At 40.8% G+C, this 27,657-nt stretch overlaps 1 protein-coding gene across 3 annotated transcripts in view; it reads right to left on the minus strand.

The window, feature by feature from the left end:
• Nucleotides 1-27,657, minus strand: part of LOC145343827 (uncharacterized) — a 252,433-nt gene that overhangs the window by 141,733 nt on the left and 83,043 nt on the right. For 2 of the 3 annotated variants that reach the window (XM_080190222.1, XM_080190223.1), the window contains one exon: nt 18,615-18,688. The exons of the other annotated variant lie outside the window; for it this stretch is intronic. In XM_080190222.1, the coding sequence (XP_080046348.1) occupies nt 18,615-18,680 (66 nt within the window). In that variant the 5' untranslated portion in view covers nt 18,681-18,688. The remainder of the gene's footprint in view (nt 1-18,614; nt 18,689-27,657) is intronic. 3 annotated transcript variants of the gene reach the window in all.

The raw sequence follows: 27,657 nt of genomic DNA on the forward strand, positions 1-27,657 counted from the left end.
GGAATTTTCTGGCCACTCTTGTCCCAAAACCAGAAAATCCCACCAGAGGTCAATGGACCTTTGCATGGTCTGTCCCCCACACCCCCACCTGCTGCAATTCCCATGGCAGACAGGAAAGGAAAATTCCTCCCATTGACTCCTGAGGTGGATTTCTGACCTGAAACAAACCTGATTCCTACTTCCTGCCCATTGGCAAAAATTCAGCCCAATGTATTCCAACATTATCTGCTTTGTAGTTGCTCAAATGATTTTAAGTATCATTAGCTTCCTTCCTTACAATACTCCATTTTAATATTAAGACCCCAAACTGACAACCAAATATAATGTAATGTTTTTTAAGTGATGAATAAAATCAGAGTAGCTCCTGAAACCATCACGTTTATTTTGAAAGTATTTTGTTTCCATAGCATTTCTAAATATTTTTTCACTTTGTGATTTTACTTCTCAACAGTAAGTTTTCTTCAGCTTTCATTTTCTTTCTTTTTGGTTGGTTATTCTTTCATTTCTATTTTTAATGTTCACTTAATGAAGTATGACCATATTCGTTAAAATATTTGTATTCCAACTGAGGATGAGCTAAGCACAAATAGAAACATGCTCCCAGGCATCCTCTTATGTTCTGTCTGTAAACTCATAAGATATTATAGAGCAGTAAGATGCTATCTAAGTTCATGGCCAAAGAATAAAATGGTACTTTGATTTACAAATGAGACAACTGGGAACACATTCTATGGCAGGAGCCAAAGGCAATCTTCCTACTACTTAGTTGGAAGAAATTCTGCTCATCTGCTAATACTGGATGTCAGACAAGCAGTACAACAAATTGCAGGAAGTGGAAGGGTTGATAAGAGTGGTGACATGATATAGCTGAGTGGTGTCTCTCTTTCACAGCAGCTGATCCCTTTTATAGACCCCCATCTCAACTCCCTTAAGTACAAGGGTCACAGATTTGAACGTTTTTGGTGGACAAATAGTATCATTTATCAAAACTAGATTTAATCAAAGAAAGCTAGTTAAGTTCATGACATAGAAAGGAACTGGATAATATGCAAATAAAATTAAATGAAGTAAGATGGGAGAAATCTCGTGTGTAGCATAAATACCAAAACAGACAAGTTGGACCAATTGGCTGATATTTGTACTGTAAAATTTATGTAAATCTAATAAATTCTAGTTTAAGCATGCATGCTTATAAAGATCATTTCAGGACATAAAAGTGCAAAAAAATTAAGTTCTAAACAGGCTGATTTTTACATATTTTCAGAAAAAAATTTGATTACTTCACTAACTACACTCCAGAAAATGAAACAAAAAACTCATTTTTAATTTTTAAGTTACAGTTAGTAATATGGAAGTTAATATACATGTTTGTTGGAGCAGTAGTTAGCCACGCCAATAAAACTTATTATTGCCCTAAAAGACAAAAAAAATTGCCAAAAGCAGTGAACTGAAAGAAAATATTGTAGATCACCATACTTCATACAGTTAAAAAAAAACTTTGAATTTTTAATCACTCAACTAGTAGCTGTGATTTTGTTACAAACTCTAGGCATAGGAAAATGTCTCTTCTCCTGACTGAAAAAACATTTTTCTTTCATTATTCTTTTTAACTTTGTGTAAAAGGCTCTCATTTTCAAGGGAGTAAAAGTGATATATTTAAGGAATGATACAAAGACAATTGGAAGCAAAAGATATTTAGAAATATTACATTAACTAATTGCAATAACAAATTTTGAATCCATATTTTATATATAATTTGGCCACTTTATAATTTCTCCAGTAGACATGTTTCATGTTATGGGAATTATTACCCATTTACTTAGAGTAAAAAGGGGATTGTCATCAACTTCAGGAAGCATAAAGTCTACATCAATGGGGACGAAGTAGAAAGGATTGAGAGCTTCAGATTTTTAGGTGTCCAACTCACGAACAACCTGTCCTGGACCCCCATGCCGACACTATAGTTAAGAAAGTCTCTTAACTATAAAGTATGTCTATAAACTATAAACTTTCTATAGACTATAGAAAGTCTAACCAACGCTTCTACTTTCTCAGAAGACTAAGGAAATTTGTCATGTCACCTACAACTCTCACCAACTTTTACAGATGCACCATAGAAAGCATTCTTTCTGGTTGTTTCACAGCTTGGTATGACTCCTGCTCTGCCCAAGATAGCAAGAAACTACAAAAGGCCGTAAACATAGCCCAATCCATCATGCAAACCAACCTCTCATCCATTGACTCTGTCGAAACTTCCCACTGCCTCGGCAAAGCAGCCAGCATAATTAAGGATCCCACGCACCCCGGACATTCTCTCGTCCCCCTTTTTCCACCGGCAAAAAGATACAAAAGTCTGAGGTCATGTACCAACCGACTCAAGAACAGCTTACCATAGAACCATAGAACACTACAGCACAGAAAACAGGCCTTTTGGCCCTTCTTAGCTGTGCTGAACCATTTTTCTGCCTAGTCCCACTGACCTGCACCTGGACCATATCCCTCCACACCCCCCTCATCCATTTACCTGTCCAAGATTTTCTTAAATGTTAAAAGTGAGCCCGCATTCACCACTTCATCCGGCAGCTCATTCCACACTCCCACCACTCTCTGCGTGAAGAAGCCGACCCTAATATTCCCTTTAAACTTTTCCCCCTTCACCCTTAACCCAAGCCCTCTGGTTTTTTTCTCCCCTAGCCTCAGTGGAAAAAACCTGCTTGCATTCACTCTATCTATTCCCATCAAAATCTTATACACCTCTATCAAATCTCCCCTCATTCTTCTACGCTCCAGGAAATAAAGTCCTAACCTATTCAACCTTTCTCTGTAACTCAGTTTCCCAAGTCCTGGCAACATCCTTGTAAACCTTCTCTGCACTCTTTCAACCTTATTAATATCCTTCCTGTAATTAGGTGACCAAAACTGCACACAATACTCTAAATTCAGCCTCACCAATGTCTTCTTATACAACCTCACCATAACATTCCAACTCTTATACTCAATACTTTGATTTATAAAGACCAATGTACCAAAAGCACTCTTTACGACCCTAACCACCTGCGACGCCACATTTAGGGAATTATGTATCTCTATTTCCAGATCCCTCTGTTCTACTACACTCTTCAGCATCCTACCATTTACCTTGTATGTTCTACCTTGGTTTATCCTTCCAAAGTGCAATACCTCACACTTGTCTGCATTAAACTCCATCTGCCATTTTTCAGCCCTTTTTTTTAGTTGGTCCAAATCCCTCTGCAAGCTTTGAAAACCTTCCTCACTGTCCACTAACCTCCAATCTTTGTATCATCAGCAAATTTGCTGATCCAATTTACCACATTATCATCCAGATCATTGATATGGATGACAAATAACAATGGACCCAACAACGATCCCTGTGGCACACCATTAGTCATAGGCCTCCAATCAGAGAAGCAATCCTCCACTACCACACTCTGGCTTCTTCCATTGAGCCAATGTCTAATCCAATTTACCACCCCTCCATGTATACCTCGCTTCTTGCCTGCTGCTGTCAGACTTTTGAATGGACTTATCTCGCATTAAGTTGATCTTTCTCTACACCCTAGCTATGACTGTATCACTACATTCTGCACTCTCTCTTTTCCTTCTCTATGAACGGTAAGCTTTGTCTGCATAGCATGCAAAGAGCAATATTTTTCACTGTATGTTAATACATATGACAATAATAAATCAAATCAAATACAGGAGTTGGAGCGTCTTGTTGAAGTTAGAACATGGAACATAAAACATAGAACACTACAGCACAACAGGCCCTTCGGCCCACAAGTTGCGCCGATCATATCCATACCTACCAGGCCTATTTATAACTCTCAATCCCATTAAATTCCATGTACTCATCCAGAAGTCTCTTAAAAGACCCCAGTGAGTTTGCCTCTACCACCACCAATGGCAGCCGATTCCACTCACTCACCACCCTCTGAGTGAAAAACTTACCCCGAACATACAGGGGGTAGAGAGATTGAATTTCGGAGCCGTGAGGTCATGTTGCAACTGTACAGAACTCTGGTGCGGCCGCACTTGGAGTATTGCGTGCGGTTCTGGTCGCCGCATTGTAGGAGGGGTGTGGAGGCATTGGGGGGAGGGGGTGCAGAGGAGGTTTGCCAGGATGTTGCCTGGTATGGTGGGAAGGTCTTGTGAGGAAAGGCTGAGGGACTTTCATTGGAGAGGGACTTTCATTGGAGAGGGGAAGGTTGCGAGGTGGCCTGGTTGAGACGTGCAGGATGATCAAAGGATTGGATAGGGTGGACAGTGAGAGCCTTTTACCTCGGATGGTGATGGCTAACACAAGGGGACATAGCTTTAAATTAAGGGGTGGTAATTATAGGACGGATGTCAGAGGTAGGTTCTTTTCTCAGAGGGTAGTAAGGTCATGGAATGCCCTGCCTGCAGCAGTTGTGTACTCGCCAACTTTAAGGGCATTCAAATGGTCAGTGGATAGGCATATGGATAACATTGGAATAGTTTAGGTTAGAGGGTCATCAGATTGGTTCCACTGGTCAGCGCAACATCGAGGGCCGAAAGGCCTGTACTGCGCTGTAATGTTCTATGTTCTAATATCTTGCTTCTTAAGAATACAAGGCAGCTGCAATAACGGTATGATAGTCTAATTTCATGGTTTATATTAATATTTTAGAGATAACTTACGTTAAGGTAACTTGCAGAAACAGTGTCAAAACATTTATAGAAAGGACAACTGTCAGTTAACAATTAATAACAAAATTCTAATTGCTATATGGCAAAATGCACTATATAAATGAACAGATACGCATTTATTTAGTAGCTCAGCAGCAGATAATATGCTAAGTTCATGATGTAGTTTTATGCTGCTCTTAGACACACTTATGATGTTTACGTGTTGAAGATAAACTTTTCTTCACATTTTTCTCCTAGCATTCCTTCCTTACCTCTTAAGGGGTGACCCGAATAACTCAATCCAATATAAGGAGCTCTAAACTTCAAGCCTAAGAATTCATATGTATGCCGTCTGACTTTCATCTCAAGATAATCTCCTATACTGATTAATGACATTTTCCTGTGATAATATGTCAAAAATTGAACATTCATCATTTACTCAAGCTGCAGCCATAGTAATCTATTACCCAGCATTGGTAAAGACATAAAAACATGTTACATAATCATCCTTGACTGCTGCACTGAGGCATGAAGGGATCAAGGGACTGCACTACAGCACCACACAGGGTTTTATTCATAACATAGTAAGAATTTGCAAAAAATACAACCAACACATATATATCTACTGTTGCAGCTGTCTGTCAAGCAATGATAAAACAGAAATGAGCAGCTAATTTTTGAATCACCCACAAAATTCTTAATTATGCCCTCTATAATTAATTCTAAATCATTGATTATATATCACACAAAGCAAGGAACTTGGTACTGAGCCCTACAGATCCTACTAGAAACAGCCTTCCAGCTAAATAAACATTGGAAAACCATTACACTCCACTTAATGTCAATGAGCCAATTTTGAATTTAACTTATTGCTTTCCCTTGGATATCATAAGGCCTTTTATGACCAGTCTGCCATGTGGGGCCTTGCCAAAGCCTTCTTAAAATTCATGTAGACTGACATCAAACATGTAGTCCAATCTTTAATCAGCCCTCCTAAAATAAAACAACCAAGTTAGCCAGGCTTAATTGGACAATCTATGTCCTTTATTAGTCTGTATCTAAGTGACAATTAATACTATCCCTCAGTTTCTTTCATAATTTGCACAGCAAGTAACAGTTAACTGTGCAGTTGAAATGGGATGAAATGGAAATATATAATCACTAGAAATTCTTAAGATGGGACTGCAGTTGTAATTTTGTGAATAATTGAATGTTTACTTCATCTTCTGTGTCTTGTAGAGAGCCATACAGATCATCTCTAAGATCATTGATTTACATAGTTTTGGTGTCCAATATGAAGGAAAAAAATTGTTGTCATATTCTGGTAAAAAGGTTACATTGCACCATTACTGAGTAGACACATGCTTCATCGAGCATTGGACACTAAAAGAAGAGACAAGTTGATTTATTCTATCCACATCTTCCTCTTCAGCTTTGTATATGTTATATCACAACTGCTATTCTTAACAATGACCATACAGATGTAGAAAATCAATTTAGTTTCAACTCTATATCTGTCACAAAAGATTTGGCTGTAGCCATGGAAAAACTTATTAAATATTTAGTGAACATCAGGATCCTAATTTCAACAGTTATTACAAAGGCCAAATTAAATACAGACTAGTCTCTGACCAGTAAAATATAATTCTGAAACCTGATGCGCAAAGTCCACAATTCTTAGGTTTCACATAAATCCTACTGCGAACACTGTACCCTCCCTATTTTGGCTGGAAAGTAGGCAGAAAACAGCAGAAATTGTTATTTAAAAAGAGTAGGAGGGATAATCCTGGTAACTATAGGCCGGTGAGTTTGACATCAGTGGTAGGCGAGTTGATGGAGAGAATTCTTAGGGATAGGCTGTATGGGCATTTACAGCGTTGTGATCTGATTAGGGATACGCAGCATGGCTTTGTTAAGGGGAAGTCTTGCCTTACGAATCTGGTAGAATTTTTTGAGGGAGTGACAAAAACGGTCGACGAAGGACGAGCCGTTGATGTTGTCTATATGCATTTCAGTAAGGCGTTTGACCAAGTCCCTCATGGTAGGTTGGTTGAAAAGGTTAAGGCTCATGGAATGCAAGACCAGGTATCTAGATGGATTGATAACTGGCTTGGTAAGAGGAGACAGAGAGTAGTAGTGGAAGGGTCCTTTTCTAGCTGGAGGTCTGTCACTAGTGGTGTGCCGCAGGGATCAGTACTGGGACCTCTTCTATTTGTAATATACATAAATGACTTGGAAGAGGGAGTAAGTGGTGTGATCAGCAAATTTGCAGATGACACTAAGATGGCTGGATTGGCGGGCTGTGAGGAGCAGTGTCAGGCAATACAACGGGATATAGGTAGACTGGTATATTGGGCAGATGAATGACAAATGGAGTTTAATCCTAAAATGTGAGGTGATGCATTTTGGCAGAAATAATGTAGGGGGGAGTTATATGATCAAGGGTAGACCTATAATGAGTATAGAAACACAGAGGGACCTGGGGGTGCAAATGCACAAGTCTTTGAAGGTGGCAGTAGAAGTGGAGAAGGTTGTGAAGAAAGCTTATGGTATGTTAGCCTTTATAGGAAGGGGTATAGAGTATAAGAGCTGGAGTCTAATGTTGCAGTTGTATAGAACGTTGGTTAGGACGCATTTGGAATACTGCATCCAGTTCTGGTCGCCTTACTACCTGAAAGACATGGAGACCCTGGAGAGAATGCAGAGGAGGTTTACCAGGATGCTGCCTGGTATGGAAGGACTGGGTTATGAGGAAAGATTGAGCAAATTGGGGCTGTTTTCCCTTGACAGATGGTGACTGAGGGGAGATCTAATAGAGGTGTGTAAGATTATGAAGGGTATAGATAGTGTAAACAGTGGTAAGCTTTTTCCTAGGTTGGAAATGCATATTACGAGGGGCCACGGGCTTGGGGTGGGGTGGGGGTATAATTCAGATGTTAGAGGGAGGGTAGTGGGGGTATGGAATGCTTTGCTAAGCAAGGTGGTGGAGGCAGGCTCGCTGGAGTTGTTTAAGAGTTACTTAGACAGGCACATGAGCGGGATGGAGATGGACGGATATAGGAGGCTGTTTTAAATAAGGTTCAGGAGCCTTGGGACGTCCCTGGGAATGTATAAGGATGTGGATGATACTGATATTTTTCTCTTTTAATCCACAGGTGCTTCGGTCCGCCTTGTTGTCCAACAAGGGGCACACACGAGATGGGTCGTACGAGGGCTGCTCTTGGTTGTTTCGAGAATAGCCTTGTACTTCATGTCGTTAGTGTACGCTTAAACTGGACCAGATGCTGGGCAACACGACAGCTCAGTGATTATCACTGTTTGTTGTACAGATACATGGATTTGGGCCAATGTCTGTGGGAGTTTATGCATTCTCCCCGTGCTTGTGTGGGTTTTCTCCGGGTGCTCCGGTTTCCTCCCACACCCCAAAGATGTGCTATTAGGCTGACTGCTGTAACAAATTGTCCCTATATTAGTCTTCCCTCAATGTGGAATGCCAAAAGCATAGACAAGGGTCATGGGTGGAGGGGGGACTCATAATGTTAAAATGGTGGCGTGGACTCGTTGGGCCTGTTTCATGGGCTGTTTTGTTCTTTGTTCTTCTTTGAAACAAGTGGTCTTGTTCCTTCAGTATCCGTAAAGAAAATAAAAACAAACGTAGCAGTGGGTTATTTGGAATGAGGGAACTATGAGGTTGGAGTCATGGAGGAAAGATTTCAGACGAAATAAGGTCAGTCTGACCCGAATGCTCTTCATCAGGTAGAAAACTTATCGTGACCTCCCATTCAGGGTATCAAATTATAAATAGGTTCCAATTATGTTACGGAAACTCAACACGCACACACAAAAAGGGACCCCACTAAGTTTGGGTTTGTACAGGGCAAGTAAATATTCTGGATATTTTTAAGTGATCACCCACCCAGATTCCACTGGCGCAGTTAAAATCACACCAAGTGTCAATGATTTACTGATTGATTGCAGTTACTTTATGATCAGTTAGTTCTGAGAATATAATCTGCAACAGAATTCAAATACCATATTCTATATATATAATACACATATATATGAAACCTTGCATGATTTCATCTGGTAAGAATACACTTGTTATTTTAATGGACAAGCTCAGCATTGATGCAGACAGACCAATGTTTAAAGCTTGCAAAAATATGGCAACATGTGTTCTGATTATAAAACACTCATTAATGGTGAGGAATTGTACAATCCACTACATCTCAAATTTTGCACTGGATAAACTGTAATTCAGTTTGAGAAAACTCTGATCATGCCTTTGTTGGAATTGTAGATTGCATTTGTACAACATTTCTTGGATTTGCTCATTTCCATTTGCAGTAAGTTTGACATCAGCTTATCAGTGTAACATGTACTGGCACCTCAAATTGGCCGGCATTTGTTTAATAGATTTCTAAAACCAAAAATACGCATATTTGTTCTGACTTTTATTTTTAATAATCAGCAAACGTAAGTCATTGTTTCCAAGAATATAACCGACCTCATCTCCTCTAAAAACTTTCCTCCATGGCTCCAAACTAATAGCCCCCTAACCCTGAATAACCTACTGCTACATCCTTCCCAAGACCAACAAGCAGGTCATCCCTGGAAGACCCATTATATCAGCCTGTTCCTGCCCCACTGAACTGATTCTTACTACCATCTTGATTCTTTTCTTTCTCCCCTTGTCCAGTCACTTTCCAGCTCCAGATGCCTTCTGTAACTTTCCAACTTCCTGGTCCCAACAGTCTCCTTTTCCCACAGGCGTCCAATTCCTCTACACCTCCAAACCAACCAGTATGGTCTTAGGGCTCTTTGCTTTTTCCTTGAGGCCAAATCAGTCCAAATCACTCACCACCCTCCACTGGCTGGCTGAACAACTTGTTTAACTCCACTCATTTCTTCCAAGTAAAAGGCTGTGGGAACCCATGTGGGTCCCAGATATGTCCGCCTTTTTGTGAGATATGTAGAATATTCTTTGTTTCGACACTTTAGTCCCCTCCTTTATCTCTTTTCACAATATATTGTTACAGTTTTCTGCTCTCTCGTTAACTTTGTTTCCAATTTCCATTCTTCGCTCACCTTCCCGTGTTCCAGCCCTAACTCTTTCTTTCCCTTGCTCGACTTCTCCGCCCCCATTTCCTGCTATCAACTTTTATTATAAGGCCACCAATCCCCACAGCTACCTTGACAATATTTCTTCCCACCTTGTCTCTTATGAGGACTCTGTTCTGTTCTCCCAGTTTCTTTGTTGCAAGTATTCCAATGATGTAACCTTGAATTCCAGCACTTCTGAGAAGTCTTACTTTTTCCCCGATTGAGAATGCCTCACAATCCTGGTTGTCTGGTCATTCAACCATGTCCATTCCATTTCATACACTTCTGATCTCATTCCTTTACCTCCCTCCCAGAAAAACAAGAGTTTCCTTTGACCTCACCTATCATTATTGTTCTCCACATTCAATAGATCATCATCCCCCATTTCCTGTTCAGAATAGTGGCATTGACTTTCTTTTTTGTCTCACTAAGCTTTGCACCATTATTCCTTTTCTCATTTAATTTCTTCCACCTTCCACCCAATCAATGACTTTTTGTTTTGTTCTTCCACATCCATCCTGTCCCTTTCACTGCCTCTGTAATTGTTTAAAACCCATTACATTTCTGGCTTTTCCCAGTTCTGACATTTATTTTCAGTCACTGACCTGAAACATTAACTGTTTTTCTCACCACAAATGCTGTTGGACCTGGTGGGTATTTCCAGTATTTTCTATTTTTATTTGTATTTTTGTTTTTTTCCTGGACATTAGTTTTCCATTTTATTGGAAAGATGCGGTGAGTAGACTGAAAACTAGAGTCTTGATTTTTTAAATGTGTTTTGGTAAGCACTATCAATAGGTGCACACGGCATGGAATAATTCATTTTAAGATTAATCATCTTTCAGATCCTACAGATCGCATATAAATTAAAAACGACAATCTTTTTTCTCACACAGAATGCAGGCCGAATACGGGAACAATCTATTGAGAGCACTTTTCTTCCTGTCTGCACATATTTTGGGCAATAACTTCTTATTGTGAACAATGTGCTATTGCTGATAATGCCAGCATGCAACACATTTTATAATTTCCTCTGACAAAGGGTCTAGACTCAAAATGTTGATTCTATTCTCTCTCCACAGATGCTGTCAGACCTGCTGAGATTTTCCAGCATTTTCTGTTTTCAGTTTGTAATTTCCTCATGTTTTGACAATTCTGTTTAATAGTACTTAAATCCATACTTAACCACATGAACTTGCCTAGGCATAAACTCATCGACTGAGGAAACAATTTTGCACGAAATAGTTGTGAAATGAGAGGCATAGTTGTAACATATGTCTGACTCAAAGATTGGTTCAAATTAGGCGTTAAGCTTCATTTCCACAAAACCAGAGAGGTGCGGGCAACAATTTAGCATCCCGACGCAGCTTGTTATTCAGGGTTTTCTCCAAATCAGCTACTTGGACACAGACCACCTGCCTGTAGAATGGTTCTATTGGGAAAAGGGATGACTGGACACAGAAGACCAGTTTGACTGTTGTCTGCAGTATTCGTCTTTGCTCCACCTTAGGTTAGCCAAGAAATAATTTATCTTTTCATCAGTAGCATTCAGCCTGCAGTATATATGGAATAAGTAAGGGATGCATGCACTGAGGGCAAAATGTTCAATATTTTTTCAAAGTGTTGGTCCTGGCAAGAAAACAGGGAAGAAATCCGTTACTGCAAGAGCAAGAAAACTAATTGTATATCCAGCCTTTAATTTTTTTTCCAATTGTTTCATGTCATGCATATGGCAGTTTGCCTCTGATTTGCTCACACCAGGAAAAATTAATCTCTGCAATCAGTGGGGTGCTCCTTTTAAACACCTTCGCAGCACTTGTTTCAAGTCCAGTTAGGAAGATGGCTGTCAGGAAAACATTATCATGTTCCATGGTGGGAGTCCCCACAAAAGTTCTTAATGGTGTCAAGCACAGGCAATGACATCCAGACATCTAATAAGCAAGGTCACCATCTCTGCCTGGGAGGCTGTGGATGTGGTAGTAAATGCCAGCTCGCTCCATTTGAAGATGGGCTATAGTGCCAAAAGCTGAATAACCTTCTTTGAGCAACCAGGGTAAGTCTGTCTCCTAATGTCTCCCCTGTTGCACCTCCTAACATACTCATCACATCCCCACAGTGACCTCTCTCCCAGCCACCTCATGGGTGCCAACACATCATGTCACCCTCCTCATCCTCCCCGCATCCTCCAGTAGATAATCTGCTCCTCACATCCCTGCTGCCACTCATCTTCCAATCATGGCAGGCTCCATTACCATCAACTTAACAGGGCTTCCACCCATACTCCCCCTATCTGTTTCATTGCAGGATAAACTCGAACTCAACAGTGTGAGCGGGCGCAACCAGCTGGAACCATACCCAAGCTGAAAATCTTAACATGCTTTGAGGAAAGAACACTTGAACTAGCCGGTGGGGAGCAGGATTGTCACTGTGCAGAGGGTGAGGTATAGGCAGAGATAAAAGTGAAAACCCTCAACACATGCAGCCATGGTGAAGCCTCACGTGACTTAACTTCCTTACATCAGTCTATCCATGTGATGCACTAGTGCCATCTCTCAAGTCAATCAGTTAACCAGCCTGAACCCTCCTCACACCCTCTGGAGACCACACCAGAGCAGTTCCGACGAAGATATCTTGGGACAAGCATCATGCAGGCTTCACAGTTATCACCCTCCACCAGCGTAAATACTTACACTTTGGTGGGAATAACCTGGCAGCAGGCTTCTGGGGCACTCCCTGGTGAGCACCTCACACTGAACGTCCACAGCAGGTGGAGGAAAGGACATTCCAGGGATCCAGCACTCGGAGAGATGCTGAAGCCCGGGACTCTGTTGAGCCCTAGGTCGATAATATGTCCTGAGGTACAGCTGTCCCAAAGCCATTGAAGGCAGAGTCATAAGCATCAGGAAGGGATAACAGCATCTTTCACCACACTGCAAGGTCAACAGACGGACGAGATAGTGTTGTCACGTGTATGCAATGAGGCCAACATTGTTCGAGTGGCATCTGCAGTGGAGGCCTTGGTGCAGAAGGATGTTCACTCCGTGGCTCAGCTCATGAACTGCACTAGAGGCAATCCATAAGTGTCAGCACCAGAGGATGGTGGGGCTTCTGAATCTCACTCCAACTGTTCATCCATCCCATGGAGGAGTCCAGGGCCCTTGGGCACACAAAAGGAAAAGGATCAGCTGGAGCGTAGCCTGGGGATTTCCACCTAAGAGACTCTGAGGGTGCCCAGCCTATCTGACACCCCCCCCGCCCTCCCTGTAAATGACACACTCCAGCTCCACACAGCAGAAAGGTAGCACTGCAACACCCACATAGCCCCAAAGTAGGCCTGGTACCTCAAAGTCTAGGCCTCTCTCAAGAAGCAGGGCATGGAAGTCAGCAGGCCACCTCAATCTCAGATCATGAGGATACACCTACACATAGTGGAAAGTTGAGGAAATGACAGGCACCTTGTGGGCACAGATGAACCTTCGCACTAGTGGAGATAAGTCACCATCATAGGAACATTCTGCATGATTCTTTACTAATGTAGTTGAGTTTTGAAGTTTTATATATTTGTCATGTATGCAAATGAAATTAATAATGAAAACATTTAATCAAAAAAGTCAACATCTGGAAAAGAAAATGCATTTTCCTGTTTTCTGTTCATAACAGCTTTCTATTTCGTTATAACCATCAATGAAAACAATTTTATTACCTATATTGCTAGTAAATCATTTCAGTTCCAAGATATTACATTAGGAGTTCCTCCATGTAGTGTCCTCAGCCAAACCACCTTCAGCTGCTTCACCAATTACCTTCCTTCCATCAGAAGGTCAGAAGTGGAGTTGTTCCCTGATAATTACACACTTATCAGCATCATTCGCGACTCCTCAGATATTAAAGCAGTCCATGTCCAAATATAGCAAGACTTGGGCAATGTCTAGGGATTTGTGCTGACAAATGGCAAGTAATATTCACACCATACAAGTGCCAGGCAATGATTATCTCCAATAGGGGAAAATTTAACCGATATCCCTTGACATTCAATAACATTACCATTGCTATCACTACTATCAACGTCCTGAAGGTTGTCATTCTTCAGAAACTGAACTGCACTAGCCATATATTACTGTGGCTAGAAGAGCACATCAAGGGCTAGGAATCCTGTGGTGAGTAAATCACCTCCTGACAGCCCAAAGCCTGTCCACTATCTTCAGGGCACAAGTCAGAAGTGTGATGGAATACTCTCCACTTGGCAGGGTGAGAAAGTTCCCACACTCAAGAAGCTTGACTTCATCCAGGACAAAGCAGCCCCGCTATTTGGCACCCCTTCCACAAACATTCAAAATCTCCATCACCGACACAGTGGCAGCCGTGTGTACTAGCTAGAAGGTGCAGTGTAGAAACTCACCAAGGCTCCTCAGGCAGCATCTTTCAAACCCATGGCCGCTACCATTTAGAAGGACAAGGGCAGCAGACACATAGGTACACTCCTACCTGGAAGTTCCCCTTCAAGCCACTCACCATCCCGACTTGGAAACATATCACTGTTCCTTTACTATCACTGGGTCAAAATCTTCTCAAGGGCATTTAGGGATGGATAATAATGCTGGCCTAGCCAGCAACACCCACATTATGTAAATGAATTTTAAAAAACCCACGTATACATACTGCAAACAACTTACAGTGCATCTATTGCAATTTGAAAAGTATAGTCATCTACTTTTATATAACTTTCTTTTAAACAAAGAAGCACTCTTGTATATCATGACTCAAGCCCAGTTGTCCTACTCCCACATCCTGAGTTACTCAGTACTTCAGATGCAGCCACTGCTGCCCACATCAAGGCTGAACTCCCCCATTCAGCTTCTTCCCACATCATGACTCACTGCAGTTACTCCATTCCATACAAGGACTCACCATTCTCATCTTATTTCTTTTTTCTACATCAGAACTCTCTGTTTCTATCCTTTCCCTATCCCCACATTAAAATTAACTGGGCCAATGACCCAAATTAACATTGAAAACACAGTTATACAATATACCTAAAATCCAGTCATGAAACCTGAGGTCATCTTTCTATAATGTGGCAGGATTTGATGGTGGACAACTAAAAAACTAACAGGAGGAGACTGCACTAATATCCCCATCCTCAATGACGGGGAACCCAGCACATCAGTGCAAAAGGTTGAAGCTTTAGCAGCCAACTTCAGCCAGAAGTGTCAAGTGGATGATCAATCTTAGTCTTCCCCTAAGATCCGTAGCATCACAGATGCCAGTCTTCAGTCAATTTGATTCACTCCATGTGATATCAAGCAATAGCTGAAACTACTGAATACTGCAAAATCTATGAGCTTTGACAACATTCTAGCAATAGTAATGAAAACCTGTACTTCAGAAATAGCCATGCCCCTAGCCAAGCAGTTCCAATACAGCTACAACACAGGCACCTACCCAGCAATGTGGAAAATTGCCCAGATATGTAGTGTTCAGAAAAAGCAGGACAAATCCAATCGGGTCAATTAGTGCCCCATCAGTCTACTCTCGATCATCATGGAGTGTGAAAAGTGCCATTGACAATGATATCAAGTTGCACTTATTCAACAACAAGACTCACTGGTACTCAATTTGGGTTCCACCAGGGCAACACAGCTTTTGGCCTCATTACAGCATTGGACCAAGCATGGACAGAAGAGCTGAACTGAAGAGGTGAGGTGACAGGGACTGCCCATGACATCAAAGCAGTATTTGACTGAGTGTGGCATCAAGGAGCCCTAGCAAAACTGGAGTAATGGGTATCAGAGTGGAAACTCTTTGCTTGTTGTAGCACAAGAGAAAATAGTCATGGCTGTTGAAAGTCATCACTGCAGGAGCTTCTCAAGATATTGTTCTACGTCCAACCAACTTCAAACGTTTCATCAATTACCGTCCCTCCATCATAAGGTCAGAAGTGGAGATGTTCGCTGATGATTGCATGATGTTTAGCACAATTCATGACTCCTCAGATACTGAAGTAGTCCAACTGTAGCAAGATCCGAACAATATCCAGGTTTTGGCTGACAAGTGGCAAGTAACATTTGTGTCACACAAGGGCCAGGATCACCTCGAGCAAGAGAGAATCTAATCATCGCCCCTTGACTTTCAATAGCACTACCATGCTGAATCTCCCACTATCAACATCCTGGGAGAGTTAGCATTGATCAGAAACTGAAATGGACTACCTATATAAATTACTGTAGCCACAAGAGCAGGTCAGAGGCTAGAAATCCTATGGGGAGTAACTCACCTCCTGACTTTCCAAAATCTGTCCACCATCTACAAGGCATAAGTCAGGAGTTTGATGGTATACTCCCCACTTGCCTGGATGGGTTTAGCTCCAACAACACAGAAGAAACTCAACACCTTCCAGGACAAAGCAGTATGGTTGATTGGCACCCCATCCACCACAACAAGCATTCACTCTCCATTCCCGATACACAGTGACCGCAGTGAGTACCATATTCGACATTATATTGGAACTCACCAAGGCTCCTTTGATAGCACATTCCAAACCACAACCTTTACCATGTAGAAGACAAGGGCACCAGATGCATGGGAACACCATCACCTACAAGTTCCTTTCCAATTCACACACCATCTTGAGTCGGAAGAATATTGCTGTTGCTTATATTGCTGAGTCAAAATTCTGGAACTCCCCGGAACAGTCCTATGGGTATTCCAATAAGACATGGACTGCAGCAGCCCCCCACCACCTTCTCAAGGACAATTAAAAATGAGTAATAAATGCTGGCCTAGCCAGTGACACCCACGTCCCATGAACAAATATAAAAAATATTGTACATACCTGTGGTATTAAGGACTACTGCACCAAGCCCACAAAAAATGGTTTAATAATGCAGTCTATGCACCTGAATTGCACCCATGTATATGAGAATTTTAAAAGATAATTGTTCCTTACACAACCACATCCCACACAGAATCTTCTCATCGAACGAAACTAATCTCAACCAGTGAATGACGACGACCTTGGTCACCACGTGAGTCAGTTAAGTGCAAGTATGTTATGTTCACTGCATGCTTTGTATTTTTTCTGTTGGGTTTTCCTCGTGAGTTATAGGAAAAACACATTGACGTGAGTGGCATAGACTTTTATGCCAAAGCATGAGCATGCTGATGTTTTTGGAAAATTGGAGAACTGTTGCCAGAGCGCATGTCTTCAACCAACTTAACACTGTTGTTAAGTTTGGTAGGCAAGGTAAGCCATATTACTATGTAATATATAAACAGATTCAGGGACATTTTGTATGAATTGCATATAGACGGAGATATTTACAGATCTCTTACTCTTTTCAGATTGTTGGAAAATGGTCACTGAGTTCACATAGTGTCAGGGAAACTAACTAAATCCTATCTGTCTTCCCTATTACCAAAGGATAAGGGGAACGGAAATACTATCAGAGGTGAAACTGAAAGAAGCATCTGAGAAACAATAATGCCAAATCATTAAACCTTTTTTATAAAAAGAAATATATGTCATGTGCCAACCATACAAAGCCTATTTTGACTTTACAAGAGTTTTTTCAAATTTCTACTGCAAAACCTGAACTTAAAACCACGGACCAAACTAGCAGACAAAATGAAAGCATTGACTTACCTCTGAGTTTTTATCTGTGCCACTGTTTCAGTGGACTTTAATTTAGGTGAGCAAATCTCCCACCAAAACTGGTGGGGCTTCATAACCTAGCCTCATCCAGCTTATCGCTAGATTGATTCTGGAGTTGAGGGGGCTGGCTTATAAGGAGAGACTGAGTAGACTTGGACTATACTCATTGAAAGCTAGAAAAATGAGGGGAGATCTTATAAAAACATACAAGATTATGAAGGTGATAGATAAGGTAGAAACAGGAAGGCTGTTTCCACTGACGGGTGAAACTAAAACTAGGAGGCATAGCCTCAAAATAAGGTGAAGCAGATTTAGGACTGAGTTGAGGAGGAACTTTTTTACCCAAAAGGTTGTGAATTTGTGGAATTCCCTGCCCAGTGAAGAGGTTGAGGATACCTCATTGAATGTTTTTAAAACAAAGATAGAGAGATTTTTGAATAGTGAAGGAATTAAGGATTATGGTGAGTGGGCGAGTAAGTGGAGGTGAGTCCATAAAAAGATCAGTAACGACCTTATCGAATGGTGGAGCAGGCTCAAGGGACCAGATGGTCTACTCCTGTTCCTAGTTGCTAAATTAAATAACTGCAACACAAAGGCCATTGCAGTCTCTTGCCTGCATTATATGATCAATTCCTGTTCCTACTCACCAAACATAAACAATACAACTTAGGAAAAAGGTTATTTTCTGTGGTATACTCAATTGGAGTCAGGCAATGAAGATGTGCCACATTTTTATTGTAGTCCCTGACAGATATGGAACCTTAAAAAGTTCTATGTTTAATGTACTGACAATTGTTGGTTCTGCAAAAATGTTGGTTTCTGCTCTAAAGGTTACATACTTTCACTCCTGACACATCTACTCCTCCTATTCATGGCGCTGCTGCGGACTCTTCTAAATCATTACATGTTACCAAATTTTACCCTTCCAGATCAGCTAGGTGCCTATTGTATTTTCTACATCATAACAGGGGCCACAAGTCAAAAAGGTTTAAATTTTAATACATTGCCTACCTGATTTATATTCCATATGAAATTCATCTTCATATGTTTTAAAGGCAACGTAAAAGGAGATATTAATGTACAGTGCAAAATGTTAGAGTGAAAAATAAAAGCATCCCTTCAGTTCCTATTCACAATTTTCATGTAGCACTGTAGTTAATTCCTTTGTTCTGTTTTGTAAATTACACAGTACCTTGTTGTAATTGGAAATTATTTCAGCACGTTCTTCTGCAATTAATGCCTCTAAATCTTTCTTCATGTCAAAAGCTGAAAAATAAATGGAAATTATTAGTGAATAATTCATATGCATATCAAAATCAGTATGCATTCTTTGCACTTTACTGCAAACTCCGTCAAAAGGAAATTTTTAAAATGAACTGTGAAGCTGCACACGAACACTGAAAATATATCCTAGACTATGTCAACACAGGATGAATTATTCCCAAAGACAACGTAGATGAACTGAGTCTTTGAGGTAAATTGACCATAAATTGAGCAAAAGGCCTGAATTTTCCCTGAAGCAAGGGGAGTTGGGAAAATTCCTGGCTCAGTCCGCCCACCTTGGGGGAATGTGCCCACAAATGTGTCATCTCAACTCAATGAAAATTCAGGCCATAATCTCCCAATCCTTAAAATAATCATGGAAATGTAATTGGTCTGGATTTTGAAATTATAAGCCTTCTCATTAATACAATTCATTATAAAGCACCTTCTCTGTGTCACTCTTATGGTTTCAGATTACAATTTCTACATCGCTTCTAGACCACAGGCTGAACTTAATACTTGGGAGCAGGGTACCTGTCCATCCTGTGTAACGTTCAGAGGACAAGACCACTTCATCTTGGGTGGTTCAGTCCACAGCTATTCTGTAGCATCCCCCCCACCACTCTTCCAATAAGAAGCAGCTTTGATTTGCACAGGTGGATTGAAACCAACAACAGATTTATTCCAGGAGATCTTGCCTGTATAGAGTACAACTGAAATGAAAAGCTGGAGTCTCTGAAACATCCTTAATGACATCATCATCAAATCATGTGATCAGCTTTTAAAGCAACCATGCAGCCATTTAAATATATAACAGGCTGGCACGTTCTTGTCCTAGCTGTGCAACTGGGAGTGGAACCTGGCCAAAGCTGATTCAGAACCAAGCAGGCAGTTCACGCTGAAGGGAAAAGGTCACCGAGGGGCACAGCCCAGCTAACAGTCTCCAGGCTTTAGCAAGTGGCATGAACCCTTGGTGCTGACCTATCCCATTGCGGGAAAAATCCCTAAAGGAGGTACCAGTAAAACTGCAGCGGGAGCAGACCAAAGTGAAAAACTTTCCATGTTCCCACATTTAACTTCATTTGCTATCATGTTGCTCACTCACTTAACCTGTCTACATCTTTTCACAGCCTCTTTATGCCCTCCTAATCTCCACTGAGCTTTAATCATCAGCAAACCTAGACACATTACTTCCCGCCTCTTTGTCTAAATCACTTACGTGGATTGTAAAAAGCTCAGGCCTCTGCACTATTCCTGGTGGCACTCTACTAGTAACAGCCTGCCAACTTAAAAATGCCCCATTAATGCTTAAGTTTTGGTTCCTGGTGGTTAACTAATCCTCTATCCTCATTAAGATATTACCCCAACTTTTTGAGTTATTTTCTTGCCTATCAAGCTTTTGTCACACCTTACTGAATGCCTTTTGGAAATCAAGTTTTACTACATGTGTAAAGTAATACACCCTCACAATGCTCACTAAAACTATGGTTTTGGCAAGATGCCAGACAAACTACAACTTTCTGCTATAAGAGCAGGGAGGCTATGATGGAGTTGTATAAAATACTCGTAAGTCCACAGCTAGAGTACTGTGTGCAATTGCAGTCACCATACTATAGGAAGGATGGGATTTCATGAGAAAGGATTCAGGGGATGTTCACCAGGATGTTGCCTGGGCTATGAAGCTATGAAGAGAAACTACAAAGAACAAAGAACAACCCAGCACGGGAAACAGGCCCTTCGGACCAACAAGCCCGCGCCGCCGCATCACCCTACACCTATTCTACCCTGCGTGTCTACGAATAGAACCCCTGACTTAGCCAGATTCAGGGGAGAATAGTGTCAATTTGGTAAAACCAATCAGCCTAAGAGCACATCTTTGGGGTGTGGGAGGAAACCGGAGCGCCCGGAGGAAACCCACGCATCCACAGGGAGAATGCACAAACTCCCACAGACACAGGCCCAAATCCATGTATCTGCACAGCTAGCAGTGCTAGTCACCAGAAACTGGTTAGGCTGGAGTTGTTTTTTTGGAGCAGAGAAGGTTGTGGGGGTGGGGGTTGGGGGGGGTGGGGCACCTGGTTCAGGTGTTCAAAATAATGTGGGACATAGATAGGGCTGATGGGAAGAAACATAAGAACATAAGAAATAGGAGCAGGAGTAGGCCATCTAGCCCTTCAAGCCTGCCCCACCATTCAATAAGATCATGGCTGATCTGAAGTGGATCAGTTCCACTTTCCCACTTTCTCCCCATAACCCTTAATTCTCCTGTCTACCAGAAACCTATCTACCTGTGACTTAAATATATTCAGCGAGGTAGCCTCCACCACTTCAACGGGCAAGAGAATTCCAGAGATTCACCGCCCTTTGAGTGAAGAAGTTCCTCCTCAACTCCGATCTAAACTGCCCCCCCCTTATCTTGAGGCTGTGTCCTCTAGTCCTGCTATCCTTTCTGAGCGGGAAGAATCTCTCTACCTCCACCCTATCCATCCCCTTCATTATCTTATATGTCTCTATAAGATCCCCCCTCATCCTTCTAAACTCCAATGAGTACAGACCCAGTCTATTTAGTCTCTCTTCATTGGCCATTGTTTGTTGGAGCAAGCGGAGAGAAGGTTACACAGAGGAAAGGTAAGCAATTGCCTTTGTAAAGATTTTCGCAGGCTTTTTAATGGTATTTCTGTTTTTTTAACAAGAAGCAAAGAGTTGGAATAAATGAGTCTTTTTCTGATTGGCAGATAGTGGAGAAGGTGGGAACAGGGGATTGAATTTGATGCTCAGCCATGATCACAATTAATGGTGCAGCAGGCTTGAAGGGCTGAATAGCCTACTCCTGATACTATTTTCGTTTCCCCTTAGTAGAGGGATCAATAACCAGGGGTCATAGACTTAAGGTCAGGGGCAGGAGATTTAGAGGTGCATTGATGAAAATCATATTCACCTGAAGGGTGATGGGAATATGAAACTCATTGTCTGAAAGGGTGGTGGAAATAGGAACACTCACAACATTTAAGAAGCATTTAGATGAGCACTTGAAATGCCATAGCACAAAAGGCTGCAGATCAAGTGCTGGAAATGGCACTGGAATAGATAGATGTTTGATGCCAGCACAGACATGATGGGTTGAAGGGCCTCTTTTTGTGCTATAAAACTCTATAGCAAGAAAATCTGCTCAATGAATCTGTGTGGTCCAAATTTGGCAATTGTGTGTCACATCAGCCAGTATTATGATATGATATGTTCAGTTTCTTCCGATGCAAGCATGGAAGTTTGCATCAGCTTTCTCCTCAAGATGGTAAACCGTGCAGATCTTCTGGAGGGCTTGCATAGAGCCATTTCCAGCAGCAAAATGGATACAAATTTCACATCCATTATTATTAAGTAACCATGCTTTCACTTTATACTAATTTATTTTTCCTTCTCTTCTATTGAGAGAAACTCAATTGTACACAAAGCACAGGACTGAGGCAGCATGGCATTAAGTATTGAGATGATTCTCCGGGGCCCCTAGCTGTTAGCGAGACTTGTGATGATCAGTTGAATCAGGTGTGGGAGTCAAAGTGGGATTCTCACTGGGCGTCAAATTCACTGAGAGACTCTTGGCCCACTCCTCTGGTCGTGATCAGGTTCTTACCCAAAGTGGGTGAGAACCTGATGAATACTCAATAGTATTAATTTAATGTGACAAGTGTGCATCCGGTGCCTTGGACTTGGGGTGGCGGTGGTGGAGAAAGAAGTTGACCAATTGACCCTGCGACTCTCCCCTGGGAGAGGGTCTTGTGGCTGGATATTCCCTTCTTACCCAGGGAAATGTGAAGATAACTTTTTTTGGTGATTTTGGACAATTTTCTATTGAAATCTTTATTATTGTCTGTGTTCTGTAGACCTTTGAAGTGGCCTGGTAACATTAATATCCAGGCCCCCTGAACACTCGGAAGCCTTCAGAATCCCAGCAGCACTCCAATCTACAGAAGGGATCATCCTTGGTTGATTTCAGAAATTTTGGGTGTGACCTGGGCCCTTTGAAGTATTCTGATTGACAGGAGATGTCAGTTTCACTAGAGGATTCCCCTTTATAGCCTGAATGAGCCACAGTTGCTGCCTGACCTTTGACTGATAGTTCTAAGGCGGCATGTTGACACAGTAGTTAACACTGCTACCTCATAATGCCAGGCACCTGAGTTTGATTCCCAGCTTGGGTCACTGTGTGGAGTCTGCACATTCTCCCCATATTTACATGGGTTTTCTCCAGGTGCTCTGGTTTCCTCCCCTAGTCCAAAAGACGTGCTGGTTAAGTGCATTGGCCATGCTAAATTCTCCCTTGGTGTACCTGAGCAGGCGCTGCAGAGTGGCAATTAGGGGATTTTCACAGTAACTTCAATTGCAGTGTTAATGTAAGCTTACTTGTGACACAAATAAATAAACTTACAAAACGAAAAGTAGATCAAACACTTCATTATTGATACAATTAGTTCACATTCCAAAAAGCCTCAAGTACTTCCTCTTTCCACCATATCTGTTCAGTCTGGCCTCTTTTTTTTAAACAATGTATTTCCTTTTCAGGTTTCTGGCCAAGCTAAGAAGCCTAAATGCTTTAAAATGTTTTGTTTACATTCAATTTCATGCTCCACTACCTTTAACTAGCCTCCTGATTGACAGGTCCAGGCTATTTCATAGCAGGCAGTAACTTTGCTTTTGTTTCCTTTCACGGTTGATTAAATCTGAAGTGCTGGAAAATTTCAGCCTCATACTTTAAACCAAACTTAAGTTTTTTCTACACCCATTTGACTTACATCTGACCTTAGTCAGATAAATACGAGAACTTGAAAGCTTAACCACTTGTCCTGAATATTGTTTCAAAGATTTGGATAAGGACTGAAATTTCTTGGCCTTCTACTTACTTCCAGCAAGGTTGTTCCATCAAATCTCAGTGTTGCAGACTTATTTAAAACAGGCATTGTTAGCACTGTAATCATCCCCACCTGAAGTCAGAACTCTCCTGGTTCTAAAATTTTTTAACACTGGAATCTTGCATCTAAAATTCTCTTACACTTCTCAGTGGACCATCCCAAAAACCTAACTCACCATCAGGAGCCTTTCAGTTAACAAGAATTTTAACTTCTTTAGCCAACATCCCAAGTTCTGCTTGAACTAAATATTTTCCTGCAACAAACTTGTTCTAAACAAAAAAATTTCCTTAGGACCTGAGCCACACCACAATCTAAATACTACCTCTATAATTAATTTAATTAACTTTTGGTTGATCCTTTTTCTATTGAATCCCTGTGGCAGATGGGTCCAACTGCATTGCAGATTCCCAACTGTTAATACAAACTTATACAGGTGTTCTTCAGTAACAGGAATTGGTCAAAATACATTAGCTATGTCTAATATTGTGACTATCGTCTGCTCTATTCCAATTGTGCTCAAGATACTAGCAGGATTTGGGTTGGCTCGAGTCCATAGCAATTTAGGGCTGTATAATCGGTAGCTAATCAATAACCGTCATCTGGTTTCCTTAGTGGCCAAACAGGTGATTTCTGTTATTTCTCTAAATCTACAATGATGTTTTTAACTGCCTCCATCACTTCTGGTTTGAGTGGGTATTGCTTACGTGGACTTTCCCAGGAATTGTTATTGGAGGGACATCTAAATATCCATAACCTTGTTTGTGTTCAGCCCAAACCTGGGGGTACTGTGCAGCCAAATTTCCACATATAGTTCCACTTTCCCAATTTTGTTGGAGTGTCGTTATTGTAAAAATTTTGCAACCTTTTTTCTGACTACCATTGATTTCGCTTGTACGACCTACACTATCTTATGTTACCTGCCTTGGTGTTGATTATACCTCCCAACTGAAGCTTTAGCTGCCAAAAAATATATGAAACCTTAAAAGAATGCATATTTTAGCAGAAACAAAACAAAAGTTTTAAGTAATTCTTAGGATTTACTATCTCTTTGATTGAAACATATTGTAGCGAATAGTGTTGATCAGAATGATTCAAATTTGAATAACTGTCCATTAAAATCCATAGGTTTGAACCAATAAACTCAAATCACTCCTATGCTTGTACTTGCACTGATTAGCTCATCTGCTCCTTATGCACCTGGCTTAGAAAAATAATTGATTTCACAACAATAATCACCAAAATCTTGCTGGCTTTTACATCAGCAAGATCTTACATTGCTGCCAATAGTGCATCCCCACCATAGGTTTCCCAGTTTTGAGGGGTGCATTTAATGAGGAACCACATTGACAATGGCAGGACCATAAATAAGATCCTGCCACCAGCAAGTGGTGCACCGTTTCCTACCGCTATGAAACACACTGGGGAGGGGGAAGAACATCCTGTCCAATATCTAAGTATGCCTGTGGTACAAGAAAGAATTCAAGCACTTTCATGTGTTTTATTGTAAGTTGCAGACAAGTGAGTCACTTGTAATGTTGTATATTCTTGAAAGGTATAGTTGCTTCATCATTCCTGGTTGATATAGCACAATTCCTGCTGATGACTTCCTTCTGCCTCTCTTGCCTTCACCAGGAACATAGTTCAACAACATTTTCATTGCAACAACAGAACATTTTTGACCTTTTTACTCTCTTCCAGAAGTCCCAGATATTGTCCAAAACTTTTTCAGATATTTTTAATAAAGATTCCTTTTACCAATTAATTTTGATTGATGAGTTGCCCTTAAATTTCCAACAGTCCTTTAAATTCTGCAGAGCCCACTAGTTCCCGCCCACCTGTGAAACTCCCAGCGAGAGGCATTTCTAAAACCTGGAGCTCACTGGGAATATTGAAATTAAACAAATAATGGCAGGGTCAATTTACTTCAGGTCAGTTGGTACAATATCCTACTTTACCTTGGCATTATTTCTAAGTGAAAAATCTAAGCTCTTAGTGATTCATTGTGACAGATGGTCATATCATATTTGGTATGTGTGGCACAACAAAGCAATATCATCTAAATGCAGTGATAGATACAGGGTATCTAAATTAACTGAAATTAAAAGAAATATTTTTAAATATTTAACTGAATGTCAAATGAAATAGGAATATGAAAGAAAAAAAGGAAAAGAAAACCAACATTTTAAAATATTAAAAATAAATTGGAGAGACAGCAACATTTTATGAAATGCATTGAAAGTGACTACACACAATACTCTTTCTATAAAAAAAATTCTGAATTGCAGTGAAAGCCAAAAATCCTCGTCCAAGGCAAACATAGTGAAAGCCCAAAGAAATAAATAACATTTGAAATATAGTACAAAATAGGCCGGCATCTGCACAGGTGATACTCGACAGAAAAACTGACCAGCCACCCAGAGAACTAAATGTTACTAAACCAAAACCAAAGTGAATCCTACATTTCAGTTAGAAAAACATTCCCTCTAAGGTAGTGGGATTGCTTCTTCAGAGAGCCAGGACATATCAGGCTAAATGGCCTTCTATACTGTAACAATTCTGTGATTCTATGAATCTTAAAACAAAAAGAAACAAATGGTAAAATCTGCAACTCATTCTAGAAATCTCTTAATGCAATCATTAGAAATAGAAGCAGGAGTAGGCCATGGGGCTTGCTTTGCCATTCAATAAGGTTGTGGCTGATCTGATTATGGCCTTAGCACCACTTCCTTCCCTGACCCCCATAAGCCTTGACTCCATTGTCATTCAAAAATCTAACTCAGCCTTGAATATATTCTATGACTCGATCTCCACTACAATCTGTGGAAGAGAATTTCAAAAACTAATGACTCACAGAGAAGAAATTCTTCATTCTGTCTTCAGACCCCTGGTCTTTAAATATACCCTCAGGTTCCCCCACAAGAGGAAACATCCTTTCAGCATCTACCCTATCAAGTCCCTTCAGAATCCTACATGTTTCGAAAAGATCACCTCTCATTTTTCTAAACTCCAATCTCCTTAAATACGGAGACCAAAACCATACACAGTACTCCAGCTGCGGTCTCACCAATGTCCTGTACCGTTGTAGCAAGACTTCACTATTTTTATACTCCATCCCCTTCGCAATAAATGCCAACATTTCATTTGCCTTCCTAATTACCTGCTGTACCAGAATGCTAACTTTTTGTGATGCATGTACAAAGTCATCCTGAATCTGCATTGTTTCAAAGATCTCTCTTTTTAAATCATGCTCTGCTTTTCTAATCTTTATCAGTCTACACTTCGCAGAAAACATTGTAAACATATAAGCAAATGAGAAATCGTCATCTGCGCAACTTTAAAAGTCTAACAACCGTTTATTTTTAAACAAATACGACAACAAAAATAAATTCCAGGCTAATTCAGATTACAACTGTTCCCCATTTTATTTGGAGTTAAAATATTTAAATTTTTGGCTTTAAAATATGAATTCTGTCAACTATTTCAACCAGTTAAATTGTTTAAAGCTAGCAAATTAAAACATTCTGTCTTCTGAATGGTTGATAAGATACAATAAAAACTATAAATGCAAATCTTTACCCAATATTTTCATATATTCGATGAAGTGTATACTACCCAGCATATTAGCAACAAGCTAACTACCACGTAACTACATCATGGTGCCACAATGGTGTCACCAAGTATGAAGTGGGTCTGCTTAATTCAAATAACACATTTATGTTCTGTTCACTTTAAACAGCAAAATATTTTTTGAATATTGCTGAAAAAAGAAATATGGAGTGTGAAGCGTAATAACAGCTAGAAAATGGGAATCCTTCAGCCGATCTTTTCGGCGCCCTCTGCATCAAAATTTTCCAACACATAGTGCAATGTAAGAGCCTCCAAGCGAATCATGGCATCATGGAGGCCCCAGATATCTCACTCGCCCAAAGTGCCCACAGCTGTGCACTTTTAAGAAGGGGGAGCTGCATTTAAGAGAGTTGGGATGGCTACAGCATGCTGCGAAGGAGAAAAGGGCCATCTTCTTCGTCTGAGACAGCTGGTGACTCGGGGTCAGGCCAGCAATGT

The sequence above is a fragment of the Carcharhinus amblyrhynchos genome, chromosome 6, assembly GCF_965287045.1.
Source record: "Carcharhinus amblyrhynchos chromosome 6, sCarAmb.v2.hapA, whole genome shotgun sequence".
Taxonomy (NCBI): Eukaryota; Metazoa; Chordata; class Chondrichthyes; order Carcharhiniformes; family Carcharhinidae; genus Carcharhinus; species Carcharhinus amblyrhynchos.